This window comes from Lytechinus pictus, chromosome 7 (assembly GCF_037042905.1).
Source record: "Lytechinus pictus isolate F3 Inbred chromosome 7, Lp3.0, whole genome shotgun sequence".
In the NCBI taxonomy this organism is placed as follows: domain Eukaryota; kingdom Metazoa; phylum Echinodermata; class Echinoidea; order Temnopleuroida; family Toxopneustidae; genus Lytechinus; species Lytechinus pictus.
The window spans coordinates 5,090,254-5,105,904 of NC_087251.1; the positions used below are offsets into that span (position 1 = coordinate 5,090,254).

General features: G+C 34.9%; 1 protein-coding gene across 4 annotated transcripts in view; it reads left to right on the forward strand.

The window, feature by feature from the left end:
• The first annotated feature begins 260 nt into the window (after positions 1–260).
• Positions 261–15,651, forward strand: part of LOC129265104 (endoplasmic reticulum membrane-associated RNA degradation protein-like) — a 52,586-nt gene continuing 37,195 nt past the window's right edge. For 3 of the 4 annotated variants that reach the window (XM_064101733.1, XM_064101732.1, XM_054903095.2), the window contains exons 1-7: positions 261–373; positions 5,674–5,891; positions 6,616–6,764; positions 7,207–7,308; positions 13,084–13,173; positions 13,431–13,528; positions 13,873–14,012. In XM_064101733.1, coding sequence (XP_063957803.1) covers positions 5,690–5,891; positions 6,616–6,764; positions 7,207–7,308; positions 13,084–13,173; positions 13,431–13,528; positions 13,873–14,012 — 781 coding nt within the window. In that variant the 5' untranslated portion in view covers positions 261–373; positions 5,674–5,689. Of the gene's footprint in view, positions 374–5,673; positions 5,913–6,615; positions 6,765–7,206; positions 7,309–13,083; positions 13,174–13,430; positions 13,529–13,872; positions 14,013–15,651 lie in introns of all 4 variants that reach the window. The other variant, XM_064101731.1, reaches the window with a different exon arrangement.

Genomic DNA, 15,651 nt, shown 5'->3' on the forward strand with positions numbered 1-15,651 from the left:
AGTTTTTATTATACAGAATTCCTATTCGGGATTTTGCATGTATATTAGCGGGTTATGAATTATTGTACAAGGTAAAAGAAACCACACACACACACATTTGAATTTATGAATTCAATATTTAAGGCTCACCCTTCAGGAACCGTATCAGTATGTCAATGGTCGAGCTTGCCCAGAGAGGAGCGTCCGGCACGCGTCGCGTCCGGCACCCGCCGACAAAAATCACCCAATAAAGAGAGATTTATGTCGCCCTCTCGTGTTCTGAAACAAGGAACGCTGCATGCATGATATGAGCGCAGACGACAATTTTTGCATTGAACCTACCGGTAAATGCCTGTCAAGCCAAGGTCACCTTTCCAGATTGATTAAAAAAAACGTAATTAATTGTTATATCAGTATTATTTTAATAATTATTAAGATCTATTTAAGAATATGTATCGAATCTGTATTCTATATGTGTCATTAAACAGTTATCAGTAGGCCTATGCAATTCGATATCATAATATTAATAAACTACGATCCCAGCCATTTAGTTTCATGGTGTGTTTCAAAGACAAAATCGGCGGTGGTTAGTTTTTTTTTATAGTTTTTTAAATTTATTTATTTATTCCACATTTAAAACAAATAACATAATTTACATAACAAATGGGCCTTATCGTGAAATTTGTCACCTCTCTTGTCGTGTGTGTCGGTGTGGGTGTGATCGTTGTGTTACTATATAGGCCTAGGCCTAGTCACGTATTGTATTGCCGGACACTATTATGATTCCGGACACGCATATTACTGCGTTCAAAAACAATTTCGTACCGTAAGACTTCCGCAATTCAATTTCACATAGCAATACATAAAACAAGATTGCAAAAACAAGGCGAAAAAATCCAACTTTTACCTTATTTATCTCTAAAATGACAGAAAATGCTTAAAATATAGTTTTGCATTAACAATTGATATATTTTCTAACGGAAATATGGGCCTGATTTGCCGAATTTCAATCTCGTCCACTCCTTCGATCAAATGAGGTGTGGTGTATTGTGGGTGATCGTCGACGGCTAGTTCTCGAGGTACCTGTGCGCGAGGTTTACCGTGAGTAGAGCCGTCGATCGGCAGCGCATCGATAGAACTTGATGAGCATCACGATACGAACGAGAGCATATATTATTGGAAAGTGCCATGGAACATGCAGCTAACAAGTAAAAATAAATAAGTTATCAAACACGAATTTATTACCAACATCTGGTCAGATTCGATATATAAAAACCTAGAATTTACTCATGATATGAAATAAGAAGAAAAAAATCACACAAATTTGTTCTTACATCATTATAATCAAGGATATCTTTACCTGTCCGGCGCGCGTCCGGAATCATGATGTAATTTGTCGCGCACGAAAATAATTGTTTTTCGTGGAGGGGTATGCGGCAACTGCGATGCAAAGAAAATGATTGGTAAATATAAAATAATTTTATCATATTCATAATATTTGGAATAGCAAGTGTGATTTTTTCTTGATTGTATTTCCTCTAGTTGTCATTTTTAAAGCACTGAAATAAAGGTGTCCGGCAATAGGATACACTGCCATACAAAGACTAGTCAATGGGAGTGGAAAGATGTCACCACCGCTGACGAAATAAACGGCAATGAATGGACTGGTGACATAAACCACGTTATAAAATAGGTGTATTATTTCAAGCATCGCGATTGGCCAATACGCGTCACATGACATCCAACTTTTTTGGTGCACTGCATGGCAGTGCAAAAGGTGCGCAACGAAAATTGACATTGCACGCTCAAGCAAACCAATGCGGTAGAAGTCCCGGGAGAAGTCCAACAAAACTGTACTGTAACTTTTTAAGAATTTGTTTCTGTGTTGCTATTTTATAAAACGAATAATGCACTTGCTCTGTCGTGCGTAAAAGTAAATGCAGAGAAAGCTCGGTTTCTTCAGATGGTGCACACTGGGCACACGCCGCCAGCGGCTCGTGCACAGTGCGGCACCTATCTAAAGAAACCTCGCGTGCTCTGCATTTCCACTAACGCACTCGGCTGCATGCATTATTTGTATAATAATGCCAACAAATGTATTTGTAAACATAGTGTATCAATGATCAAATTAACTATCTAAGAAGTAACATATAACTATAAGGTACCGCAGTAACATGTTACGTACTAGTCATAGACCAAAAGCTTCGGTCTCTGTTATGTTGGTTGTTCCGCTGAACTACGTTGGCTCCACTCACCAAATACAGAGACCGAAGTTCTAACGCGATCTGTACAGGGGACTCAATGGCCATATGTTTATGTACTTAAGCTCAGATAAAACGGGGAAGTGAAGTTGCGTGACAGCCGAAGTAAGTCACTGTTTTTCCCCTTTTAATTTTTTTTTCCCTGTTTTGGTGCATTTCAGGCCAAAACAGAATAATTCTATTTTGGTTCAATTCTTTTTCAATATATTTATGAAATAAAGACAAAAATCGATGTGCCCCGTCGGTGATATTTCGCATTGTTCACCCCCTAATGGTGGCTGCATGATAGCGAGCCGTCTGTGTACGAGGAGAAATTAAAAAAATTAAAAAATGTTGAAAAACTCCTCGAAACAGACGGCTGCCAGCTGTCTACATGTTACATAGACAGGAATAACCGTCGTTTCTGGGGATTTCCTTATCAATTTCTGACATGTCACTATAATCCCCATTCACCGACGGTAGTACGTTAGTGTGAGCTCGCATGTGTTATCACGGTCATCAATTCGGTCGACTAGTATACCCAGTTGTTGTGTGTCCGGACGATCAATTTTAGAAAGTCATTTGGAAAAAATTACAAGCGAAGTTGCATCAATTTTTAGTACAAAATGTGAGAAAATATTATAGAGAACAAAATAGAGGATGATTACAACTATTGAATTCATATTTTTAGTGTAATCTTAAGACAAAAAAGAAGGCTTCAAAAATATAAAGTGTCCGGACACCCGACCCCCCATCCTACTATCCAGACTTCAATATTTTTTTTTTAAATTGAATTTACAGTCTAAGGATATAGAAACTACCTAAATGTCTTGAGAATGTGAAGAATTAAGAAATTTGAAAAAAGAGATTAAAATGTGATAAAATAGTACTTTACCGATGTTTACTTGTCTTGGTCTTGAGAATCACCCCCCAAAATGGCAGCCAAAATATGAAGTATTTACCAACGGAGAGGGCGTCAATAATTTACGATTGGGATATTGTTATTGCTTTCGATATTATACGATCTGCTCCACATGCTAGCTAAACCGCTACGATCACAGGTAGCAGACGACATTCGATATATATCAAGACATTAAAAAGTTAAAGGACAAGTCCACCCCAACAAAAAGTTGACTTGAATAAAAGAAGAAAAATCCAAGAAGCATAACACTGAAGATTTCATCAAAATCAGATGTGAAATAAGAAAGTTATGACATTTCAAAGTTTCGCTTAATTTCACAAAACAGTTATATTCACTTCCTGATCCGTATGCAAATGAAGGGACTGATGACATCACTCACTATTTCTTTTGTATTTTATTATATGAAATATGAAATATTCCAACTTTCTCCCTGTTGTCCTATAAAACAAAGTTTTATTCCTCCCTGAACATGTGGTATTACCATTGTTTTAACATTTGATGGTTCTGTCAAGTTGGTCCTCATTGTCAAATCTGCAAAAATTGAAATATTGTATAATTCAAACAATAAAAAACAAAAGAAATAGTGAGTGAGTGACATCATCAACTCTCTCATTTGCATGTCATTGAAGTATGCATATAACTGTTATGTGAAAAATAATCGAATCTTTAAACTGTTGTAACTTTCTTATTTTACATCAGATTTTGATGAAATTTTCAGCGTCATGCTTGTTTGATTTTTCTCTACTCATTAAAATTACCATTTTTATGGGGTGCACTTGACCTTTAATAAAGATAATGACGTCATTCAAGATCGCACTTGCAAGAAAAACCATCAGCTTAGGTGAAAATGTCTTAGATGAAAGATTTCTCAATCATCCAGAGGATTTTTTTTCAATAACTCCGGTCCAAGGTACGCAATTACTTACGTTATTTATATTTCCCTGATAATGGAAACCATGAAACTGTAAATTTCGCTTTAAAAAAAAAGTTTTAAATCGCGACCTATAAAACATTAGTTCACTATACGTTGTCTATAGGTATGGGCCAACAACTCTTCAGTCTATGTATTGGTGAGTGGAGCCAACGTAGTTCAGCGAAACAACCAAAATACAGAGACTGAAGCTTTTGGTCTACATGTTACACTACACTCGTCTACAAAAAAAAAAGTAAAACAAGTGAGGAGCCTAACTTAAATACAAAGCAGAGCTTGTAGAAATTTAGGCTCCCATTGGGAGAAAATGGTTGTGGTAGGCCCTCACTTAGGCCTATAATCTAACGTTGGATTCTAGTCTACACTACACTACAAACAAACAAAAATGTAAAAAAAGTGAGGAGCCTAACTTAAATACAAAGCAGAGCAAGTTGTAGAAAATTAGGCTCCCATTGGGAGAAAATACTTATGGTAGGCCTAGACAGCTGGCAGCCGTCTGTTTCGAGGATTTTTTTAACATTTAATTTTTTTTTTCTACTCTCACACAGACGGCTCGCTATCATGCAGCCACCATTAGGGGGTTAACAATGCTAACCCCCGACGGGGCTCATCGATTTTTGTCTTTTTGTATTTCACACGCCAATCCTTGTTAAGGGGTGCATTTTCAGAATATGGAAAATACTTGTTTAGGGTGCTTTTCGAAACCCCATGGTCGCGCCGGGTATCCACTTGTCAATGGAAGTGGCCCTTTGGGAGGCTGTGATACAGTCAGGCGTGAGTATGAGATTTACAGGGATAAGCAAGAGTTCCAAAGGTGGGAGTGTCACATATGTTTCTCTAAGATTAAGAAATGCGTATGTGCCATTGGCCTCCTGTGTGTACTGTGCCTGTGGCATGTGATCTGTACTGCACTTGTTCCTCGGAAGAGTCTGAATCATGTCAAAATGAAAAGTGAGACTTTGAAGTGTTAGTACAATAGGGACTTAACTTTTCATGTCAAATTTTCAGATAAATTGAGTTTTGCTTACCAACTTAAACTGTGCCATAATACCTTACTTCTGTCACATTACAATCGGCCTTGATCTCAAACTTAGTCTCAGAGCTAATCAAATTAGGATTTCCTTTTTATTGTGTGTTTTGATCTGACAGGGCAAAATCATATTTGCTGGCTCTCTAATTCCGCCCTTTATTAAACATAATGTAAAATCCTATGTCATGATATAATGGCATAGAGTCTACATGAACTACCACCCTCTTGTGCAGAAGTGAGCAACAGTGTTAGAAAGTTCTTGACTTGACAAATGACTTTTCTTCACCGATGTTTAATATTTTTATCTCTTTTATTTTATTCCTCTTGCTCCTCCTCTTCCTCTTTCACCTCTTTCTCTTTTCTCCCATCATTTCCCCGAGTCTGGCCTGCATTCTTTAGATAATTAAAGAACTATGTGAGATTTCCATTTCAAACTTGGCTCATGTATGTATAAGGGATGGACAATGATCTGATAAGCTTTTGGTATGTGGATTCATAGTGTGTGAGGTCAAAGATGTCATTATATACTTTGAAATTCTTGCAACTCTTTCTTTTACACATTTCATATTAGATGGTGCTATCCCAGGATGTCTGTAAATTCTAATGAAGCATCATTGTTGATCCAAGATGATGTAAATATTGTACAGGATACATATCTATCACCTTCAGTCTATCATCTGATCTGTGAGATTGGAACGAGGACATCATCTTCTGGAAAGCCTTGTTTGTTAGACAATGGCCTTATAGATTGGGATTCTGTGAACAGACTTGCTCTTCAGGATGGTATAGGTAGATTCCCACAGGAATCCTGTAAGCATCCTTTCATTGGTAATTCTCACATTTTTTTTATGGTGGACAAATGTAGGGCTGCAGGAAAGATGAGGTTGAGATTTTTTGTGGGAATGCTACCAAAAACATATTATGAGGCTTTCCTCTGCAGCCCATTTAATTGTCTATGATGAAATGTGAGAATGGGCAATGAAAAAGAGGTTTGCAGGATATGCGCAGTAAAGATGTGGCTCTAACTTATATTAAGTTGCCTGTGATAATCTTAATTATTTATAATAAGCAACAACTGCAGTGAACTTTCATGAAACATGTAATATATCATCCAGTTGTTGTCATTATTCAAGAATCTGAATGCATTGTGAAATTTGTATGTTATGACTAATGTGAATGATATAAGATATTGAACTTTGACTAGAAAATGCCTGACATTGAAGAACCATAACTTATATATTATCTGCATTCATATGACTGTTCTTGAAATGATATTACTGTTTCTGTTGGATATGAGTATTGATGATTTAGAAAGTCCTAATAATTTTCCTATCAAAATGAATTTCCACATATTTGGTTGCATAATTTTTTTTTTAGTAGCAGAGATCGAGCGAGAGAAAGAGAGGGAAAGAATTGGTTTGAATTGAATATTACTTTGAATTATATTATGACCATCATTATTATTATTTTAAACTTCTGCAACAATTTGAAATAATGTACAACACCTTTTCAGATTCCTGGGAGACCAAGAAAGATTTTATTGACATCGTGAGTAAACTTACTCCACTTTGTCTGGACATCCATGAACATGTGATGGCGCTCTCTCTATATGACCTGCAGGAGACATATAGTGAATGGTTTGAATGGACAGGTTCCCCTGAAGTAAGTGTGTTATCAGTATATGTTATATGATGGCTTAAATTGTCTTAACAATTCTGTGTACAAGCTTTTCTAATAAGAAAAAAAAAGATTTCGGTTTTGTTTTAGATGGTGAGTTGTAAAACAAATGTGAAGCCTAAAGATGCTGTGAATTTCCCCCTTATCAAGATAAGTAATAAAAAGGAGAAGTGACATACTATTTTTAGAGGTCAAAATGACTAAATATTGGCTACATACTTTACAAAACTAACTGCAGTTCCTCTTGCACAAGTTTTGTGTGAATTTGTGGTTAACGGCAGTATTAGTTGCTTTATGCCGCAGCTGACCATTACATATACATGTACATAGGAATTTGTTTAAAAATAATTTGTTGAGGCGATCTTATCTATTTTGTGAATTTAGCATTGTTGATAATGCATGGTGATGAATAAATTTTTTACTGTAGGTTTTCCTTGAAGGATTGCGGCTTCTTAAGGAGGGAGATATGAGAGGTCCTTCAATTAGTTTACTCATGACCACATCGGCTCTAGAGAGGGCGCTTGGAGATGTGAGTTGTAATTCCCATTTCAGGAATTTACATATTTTGATGCGGAATTTTATCTTACAGGGCTTTCACACCTGAACATCTAGCCAGTATATGCTGTCGTATGTAAGCTACATCAAGCTTGTTTAATCACATTTATTGATATCGAGAATTACATTTTGATAACAAGTGATTCTTCATATAAAGAACCTGAATTATTCATATTTTTTATTGTTAAGATAATGCTATTCTTGATATCAAAATGGAATACCTAGATACCAATGACATAAATAAATATGAATAAAGGAAAAAAAACACAGGCATAAATCTCCAGGTTGGTGTTTCATATAGCTGTTCGTAGTTACAGATGATTTTACGATTGATTGATGACCCTATCTTGGGCTAAATAAGATATCACTTGGCACCTAAGAACATGTTTGAATCGTGCATAAAGTTGTTCATAACTTTACAAACAGCTTTATGAAACACCCATCAAAGTGTGACAGTCCCTTTAGTAAAAGGTTCCTGATGAATACTTTCTGCTGCTTTAACAATAATTATTTTTACACAATACCGGGTAATTGATATTGATAATTAGATTTTTCTAGTATTAATTGTTGTATTATTGTATTTAATTTCATGTGTATGTGGATGCAAGTAGACTGATAAACCAAAGTGAATTATCCTCAAATTCATCCAGTATGATTAATAGGACCTTGGGAATCCAAATAAAGTTGTAAAGTATTAAAGCGGCCGCCGCTCTCGCTTATTTCTTCCATTTCGACCTCTACGTCAGGATGGTGTTTAGTCTGTGATGGATCACATGAGCTTTTGTCTATTTTCATTTCTTTTCTATCTCAGTATTTTCCGAGCATGCAGTTTCCAAGAGAATTAAAAACATCTCTTATTAAACATCTCTTATATATATGCACAAATTGTGGACGTAGGTAGGTAGGTGCGCCGAGCAAGTTTGGATAGCACACACACGTCTACGTGCAGGGTATAATGTATAGAAAATTTGACCTGTGTTATATCGAAGCCAGTTTATTCACTATTTCTCGTTCATTACTACAAAACATTCAATAAGTTGATAAGTTCTCAAAGGATATAACTTTTTGCAATGAAATATTTATAGAACAATTCATATCAATACTTAAAAAGAAATGAATTCATCAGAAATTAAAAAAAATTTGCAGCGCTGTGATTGACTGTGTGCATTCCAAACGCTCATCCGCACTTATGCAACTATGCCGGCTGCGCTCCTATGCAAATTATTCCAATTATTGTGTACGTACATAAAACACAACCAGTGATGAATTATTCAACCTATATCTACACTTGTTCGATCATGTAAAATTGTAAAGTAACCCATCTTCTAACATTTCTTCATTAAATATTGAGGTCTCATATTCAAACCTAATACAATTATCATTTTGGAATATGAAATTATCTTAAGTAAGTTCTAATGATAACCAAAAGACATAATACTCACGGTTGAATAAATTCTCATGACAGCTTGACTTATAAGTAAACAATAGTCATGTGCAGGGCTGATTGTTTACGTCCCGATCCTTGTTGCGGGATAGTTGAAAGTATAGTTGAAAAGTATTAAAAAACACCAAACAAACAACACCTAAACTACTAACTATATGAATAAAAAAGAAAAAGAAAAAATATATAGTTTTAGAAAAATTTAGAGGAATGACTGTGAGAGTTATTTTTTATTTTTTTTGTGGTGAATTTTATATTTATCTGTTCTTTTGATTTGCAGTCACTCATTGCCCAATTTGGACATCAACACAATCAGCTCCCTTTTTAGCTCATCCGGCCCTAAGGGCCAAATGAGCTTATGCCGTGGCGTGGCATCCGTCGTCTGTCGTCCGTCCACAATTTCAAAATGCTTCTTTTTCGCCATTTCAAGTCTGATTTCAATTCTGTTTGCTTTATATGATAGCACTAGGTGGGGGATTCAAAACTTCTACACAGAATTTTGAAATTCATTAAATATGCTAATTTATGCGCATTTTTCAAAATTCACAAAAAATGCTTCTTCTTTATTTGTTGACCGATTTAGAATTTTTTGCTTCCATCTGGTAGAGCTTTATGAGGTTCACCAAAATTCTACATAGAATTTTGAAATTTTGACCAGAACAATTTTTATGCTAATTTATGCAAAATTAATTTATGCATATTTTTAAAAATTCACAAAAAATGCTTCTTCTTTATTTGTTGACCGATTTTGAATGTTTTGCTTCCATCTGGTAGAGCTTTATGAGGTTCACCAAACTTCTACATAGAATTTTGAAATTTTGACCAGAACAATTTTTATGCTAATTTATGCAAAATTAATTTATGCATATTTTAAAAAATTCACATAAAATGCTTCTTCTTTATTTGTTGACCGATTTTGATTTTTTTTCTTCCATCTGGTAGAACTTTATGAGGTTCACCGAACTTGTACACAGAATTTTGAAATTTTCTGTAGAAAATTAATTATGCTAATTTATGCAAAATTTATTCAGAAATCACAGAAAATGCCTCTTCTTCTTTATTTGTGGACAGATTTTGATTTTTTTTCTTCCATCTGTTAGAACTTCACGAGGTTCACCAAACTTCTACACAGAATTTTGAAATTTTCAGTAGAAAATTATTTATGCTAATTTATGCGAAATTTATTCATAAATCACAGAAAATGCGTCTTCTTCTTTGACTCGTGCAATATGATCTTAGCTAGGTCAATACTTCTAATTTAGCCCTCAAGCCCAGTCAATATAATATAATTATCATACTTTATTTTATATTTTACAAGGAATAAGATGTCACCAAATTTGTACTCAAAATTTTGAAATTTTGTCTGGAAAATTATTTATGCTAATTTATGCAAAAAATTTTCATAAATCACAAAATTTGTTTTTTCTTCTTCATTTGTTGATCAATTTAAATTTTATTTGTTGACAGATTTTGATTTTTTTTCTTCCATCTGGTACAGCTGCATGAGGTTCACCAAATTTGTACTCAAAATTTTGAAATTTTGTCTGGAAAATTATTTATGCTAATTTATGCAAAAAATTTTCATAAATCACAAAATATGTTTTTTCTTCTTCATTTGTTGATCAATTTAAATTTTGTTTGCTCGAGGTGGTGATACAAAATTTCAACACAGAATTTTGAAACTCATTAAATATGCTAATTTATTCATATACTTTCAAAACTCAATAAAATTACTAATTTATTTGTTGATTGATTTTGATTGTTTTTGTTCCATCTGAGAGCTACATGAGGTTCACCAAGGTTCTACACAGAGTTAAGAAATTTTGACTAGAAAATTATTTATGCTTAATTTATATGAAATTTATTCATAGATAAAAAAAAATGCTTCCATGTCATTTCTTCATCAATTTCAATTCTATATCCTCAATTTATGTCACCAATATAATTCACTATGTACAGTGTCAACTGGGCTGAAATAAAAATTGTGTTCAATTTCGTTGCGAGATGCCGGATGAGCTCCACATCATTGATGTGCTAGCTTGACATCTTATTCCTTGTAAAATATAAAATAAAGTATGATAATTATATTATATTGACTGGGCTTGAGGGCTAAATTAGAAGTATTGACCTAGCTAAGATCATATTGCACGAGTCAAAGACGAGTGCAATATGGTCTTAGCATGGTCAATATTTCTGATGTACCCGAAAGAAGCCCAGTCAATATATTTATTATTATTACGAAAGGATCTACAAGAAATTAACAAAAAATGAATTATAGCATTCTTAACATGTACCTGTACTCACAATATATGGATCTCGACTTCCTCCCCAGGGATGGAAACTGTTGAACTCAGCTTTCATAACACTATGTACAAAGTCGGTTAGTGAACTCAGCTTTCAACGTTTCATAACATGTTCAAAGTCAGTAAATGAACTCGGCTTTCAATGTTTCATAACACTATGTATAAAGAACATTTACAGTTCTATAAATTATAGTAGTTTATTTTTACGTTGCAATTGTTTAAGACAAATGGGCTTTATTGCAGTTGCATTGTTGTAGATGTTGTTGTCGTGCTGCCATTATTGGTGTTAGAGGCACGTGCTGCAGCTCTCACATTGGTGTTCATGTCAATAGCTGTCAAAACATCACAATGCCTAACATTAGTGCTCTGATGAGGATGAGTCTCATCTTCCAGGATTTCATCCAGCTCATTAAGGATGACCTTTTGTGAGCTTGTCAATGTAAATCTGAGATCAAAGTTAGGCTCTGCCTCTAGTTAAATGGTATTGGTAGCATCATTGGGGCCTTGGCCTGGTTCAGTGTCATTTACTCTGCTCACAGTTGCAGGAGGTGTTGATGTTGACGCCAACATTTGATGCGTTCTCTTTCTTGAAGTTTGCTCTTTTCTTCTCAGTGCATTAGACAAAGCATAAGATATTTCTTGTTTTTTGACATCACTCACTTGGCCTGTATACGATGAAAGACTTCCTTCATTTGCATAAATTTCCCTCGCAGCAAAGCCAATAAACATCCAAAATCGATATACACGTTGCTCTGAGGCAGTGGTTTGTATGCATCTTTGATAGTTTTGCTGTTTTAGATGAATGCACCATCATATTTCCAAGTGAGTTTTTACCAAGAAAACAATTTTTGTACCATGGACCTGCTGAGCTAGACTTAAATCAAGGTGTTTGAAAGAAGGCGTCACACCCAGGATTTAAATTAGATATGTAGTTTTTGAATAATACAACAGGACAGTTCTCGTCTTTGGTCTTGTACATTCTTCGTGCATCTTTACATGAAGATTGGTTATCTTCACAAGTTTTATTTGTCAATTCATCAACTGCCTGAGCAACATACTGCCGTCCATCAGAATAAGTTTTTACAGAAAAATTGTTCTTTTTCAAGTCTCTGATTTTCCCTGCCTCTGCGGCAGATATAAATCATTAACTCAAACCATACCTTTTGTTGAAATCCAGCAGGGCTGTTTTGTTCGAAAACACCCGAGGTGTAGGCTACAACTTTTCAATGTCTTTCTTATCCACACTCTGATAGTGTACAATATCCCCTTTGCCAGCCTTTTTATGTTGTACTGTTGCGGCTCTGTATGACACATTAGCATTGCTGAATTCAGTGTCTTTAATGATATCAATCAGTTCTGGATTGCATATTTCAAATGGCGATTGAGCCAGGCACGGATACTCTTGAGTGAAGTGGTTGTGTAATATTCCCCATCAGTTTTCCGTGCTTCAAGATAAAATTTGGACAAAACAGCTGCAGGTTCACTTTGCTCTTGCTTCTCAAAATCTGTGGAGAGACCCTTCCCTGCCAAACATGCCCGTAACAATTAAACTGCTCCCTTTGTGGCCTTTTTTGTGTTCTCCGAGTCTTTATCAGTCAGAATTTTTCTGATTTCAGCTTCATCTAACGTAGCGAAACTGGAGGCTGCCATGTCGAAATGTTGTTTACGTTTTGATCGTCTGCTATTACTTGAAGGCCTATGGGATTTTATGTCGCGCGTCCAGCTCGTGGGCACTGCATTCTGAACAAAATGCAAACTGAAATAAGCGATCGAAATTGGCTCCTACTGCGCAAGTGCACTAGCAGTTTTGTACAGCATTCCTATGGGCAACATGGCAAATGTTCACCCCATCGGTCTTGGATTGAAAGTAGCGAGCAAAATATGACTTTTATTCATCTGCTAAAATGCCTTGTATAGGTAATAATCAAGCATATTCTAATTTGTGAAAGATTGAGTCTCTTAATTTGACTTTATATTTATTTTTTTCAATCAATATGCATTGCAGGTGTATTTGATGAAAAATAAGCCTTGTCCATCTCTTCTTAAAGATCTCTTAATAACAGAAGAGTTACAGAGCTTCTTTGGATGTCATGCAGTGAGTAGCCTTCTTAAGTTTTTTTAAAATATACTATTGTTCAAAATATGATATTTTTTTGTTCCCTCACAAAAAATACGAAATTTGTTCAATAATGACATTTTGGAATGTACTTTGGAGAAAATAATCTGAAATTATTTCTATTTATGTCTAGTAGCAACAATTCCAGAGATTATTGACCATGCTTACGATAATATTCATAAATGATTATATGACTATCAAAGGTATATCATATTCTTCTTTATCCTTTTTTTCAGTTATTTTGTTTACGAGTTTTAATTGGACCTCCAACAAGTCTTAACCTTAGAAATATTCTTTGGCATGGATTTGCATCACCTGGTGAAATTCCATCAAGGTAAACTTGAACTTCATGATATCTTGTCTATTTTATGTAAGATACAATCTCAGTATTTTACTTTGTTATTTACTTGTTAAGTTTAAAAAACATACTCTAAAGACATGATTCAAAGATACAATGAACACTTTTTTCCATTATTTTTTTAATACAAATATTGATTAACAAAGTAGGTGCACCAAATGCAAAGAAGTGTTTGAATATGAAAAAACCCTACCATCTTATCATTTTAAACTTAGTAATTCTAATAGTAAATGATTGTTAGTGTGCAGTGCTGATTAAAGATGATAAAAAACATTTTACTTAGAGGGGATTGACTTTTTTTTTTTTTTTTTACAATTTAGATACGCCAGTTTTCTATTAGTGGTTGCAGCTGATCTTGGCTACAAGCTCCACAATCAAGGCATTAATTCATCCAGCATTCCACATAGGAAACAGATAGAATTCCAGAATTATCTTCCATTACTACATGATAAATTCCCTGGTAAGAGTTTTCTTTATTCGCATAAAAAATGCACATTCAAAGATTGAAAATTAGAATATTTTCCAATTTACAAAACAAACATGAATATATATATATATATATATATATGTATATATATATATGTATGACAAAAACAAACATGAATATATATATATATATATATGTATATATATATATATATGACAAAAAAAAGAGAATTCAAAATCTGATTCTGAAACAGTTGTGAAAAACACGTCTGTTCATGGGCATATGGATGGTGAAACTCACCTTTCAAAGAAATCAATGCGCTGAAGATGGAGGAAGCGTAATGAAAAAGACGCATCTAAAGACGCGTTGCCATGGCTGCAAGATATATATATATATATAAAACCCCAACATATTCAATATATAAAAAATACACTTCCAAAACATTCAATAATCCCCCAAACAAAGGAAAAGAATAATTGATATAAATATTCACAGTGCATCAGTGGTCTTTTCCCATTTCATTTTTGAATAAATTTTTGTCTTGCCCACCAGAGGTGAAGGCGAGACTAAGGGATCAAAATGTCGTCCGTCCATCTGTCCGTCCGTCACAAACATTATGACACATAATTCTCAACTGTTAGTCACTTTTCAACCGAACTTGGATGTTAGATGTACTTGGGGAACCTGCATGTAATGCTGCAGTCGGAGGTCACATGGTAAGGTCAAAGGTCATTTTCAGGTCAACTTTAAAGTTTACGTGCAAGACTCTCTTATGACACATAACTCTGCAACCGTAAGTCACTTTTCAACCAAACTTGGATGGTAGATGTACTTAGGGGACCTGCATGTTAATTTTCAGTCAGAGTTCAAATGGTAAGGTCAAAGGTCATTTTCAGGTCAACGTTAAAAGTTTACATGCTAGACTCTCTTATGACACACAACTTCGCAACCGCAAGTCACTTATCACCCAAATTTGGGTTGTTGATGTGCTTAGGAGATCTGCATGTCATGGTGCAGTCGTAGGTCACATGGTCAGGTCAAAGGTTATTTTCAGGTCAACATTAAGTTTAAATGCAAGACTCTCTTTTGACACATAACTCTGCAACCGTAAACCCAAACTTTGGTTGTATTTTTCCTCAGGAGACCTGCTTGTTATGTTTCATTCAGAGGTCACATGGTAAGGTCAAAGGTCATTTTCTGGTCAATGTTAAAGTTCAAGTGCAAGACTCTTATGACACTCCGCAACGGTAATTCATTTTTCACCCAAACTTGGGTTGTAGATGTACTTAGGGGACCTGCATGTTAAGTTTCAGTCAGAAGTCACATGGTAAGGTCAAAGGTCATCTTGAGGTCATTGTTATGACATAACTCTGCAACTGTAAGTCACTTTTTAACCAAACTTGGCTGTAGCTGGACTTAGGAGACCTGCATGTTATTGTGTTCAGAGGTCACATGGTAAGGTCAAAGGTCATTTTGAGGTCAACATTAAAGTTTATGTGCAAGACGCTTATGACAAATGTTATTCCATCCCAGTTATTATTCGATGAACTTTTGATGCAATTCTGTTGCATGCCTTCCCAAATTCCAATATTTCAACTCTTTGCAACTCTTTACAATATTTCAACTCTACAAATATTTCAACTCTTTACAACTCTCAACAATATTTCAACTC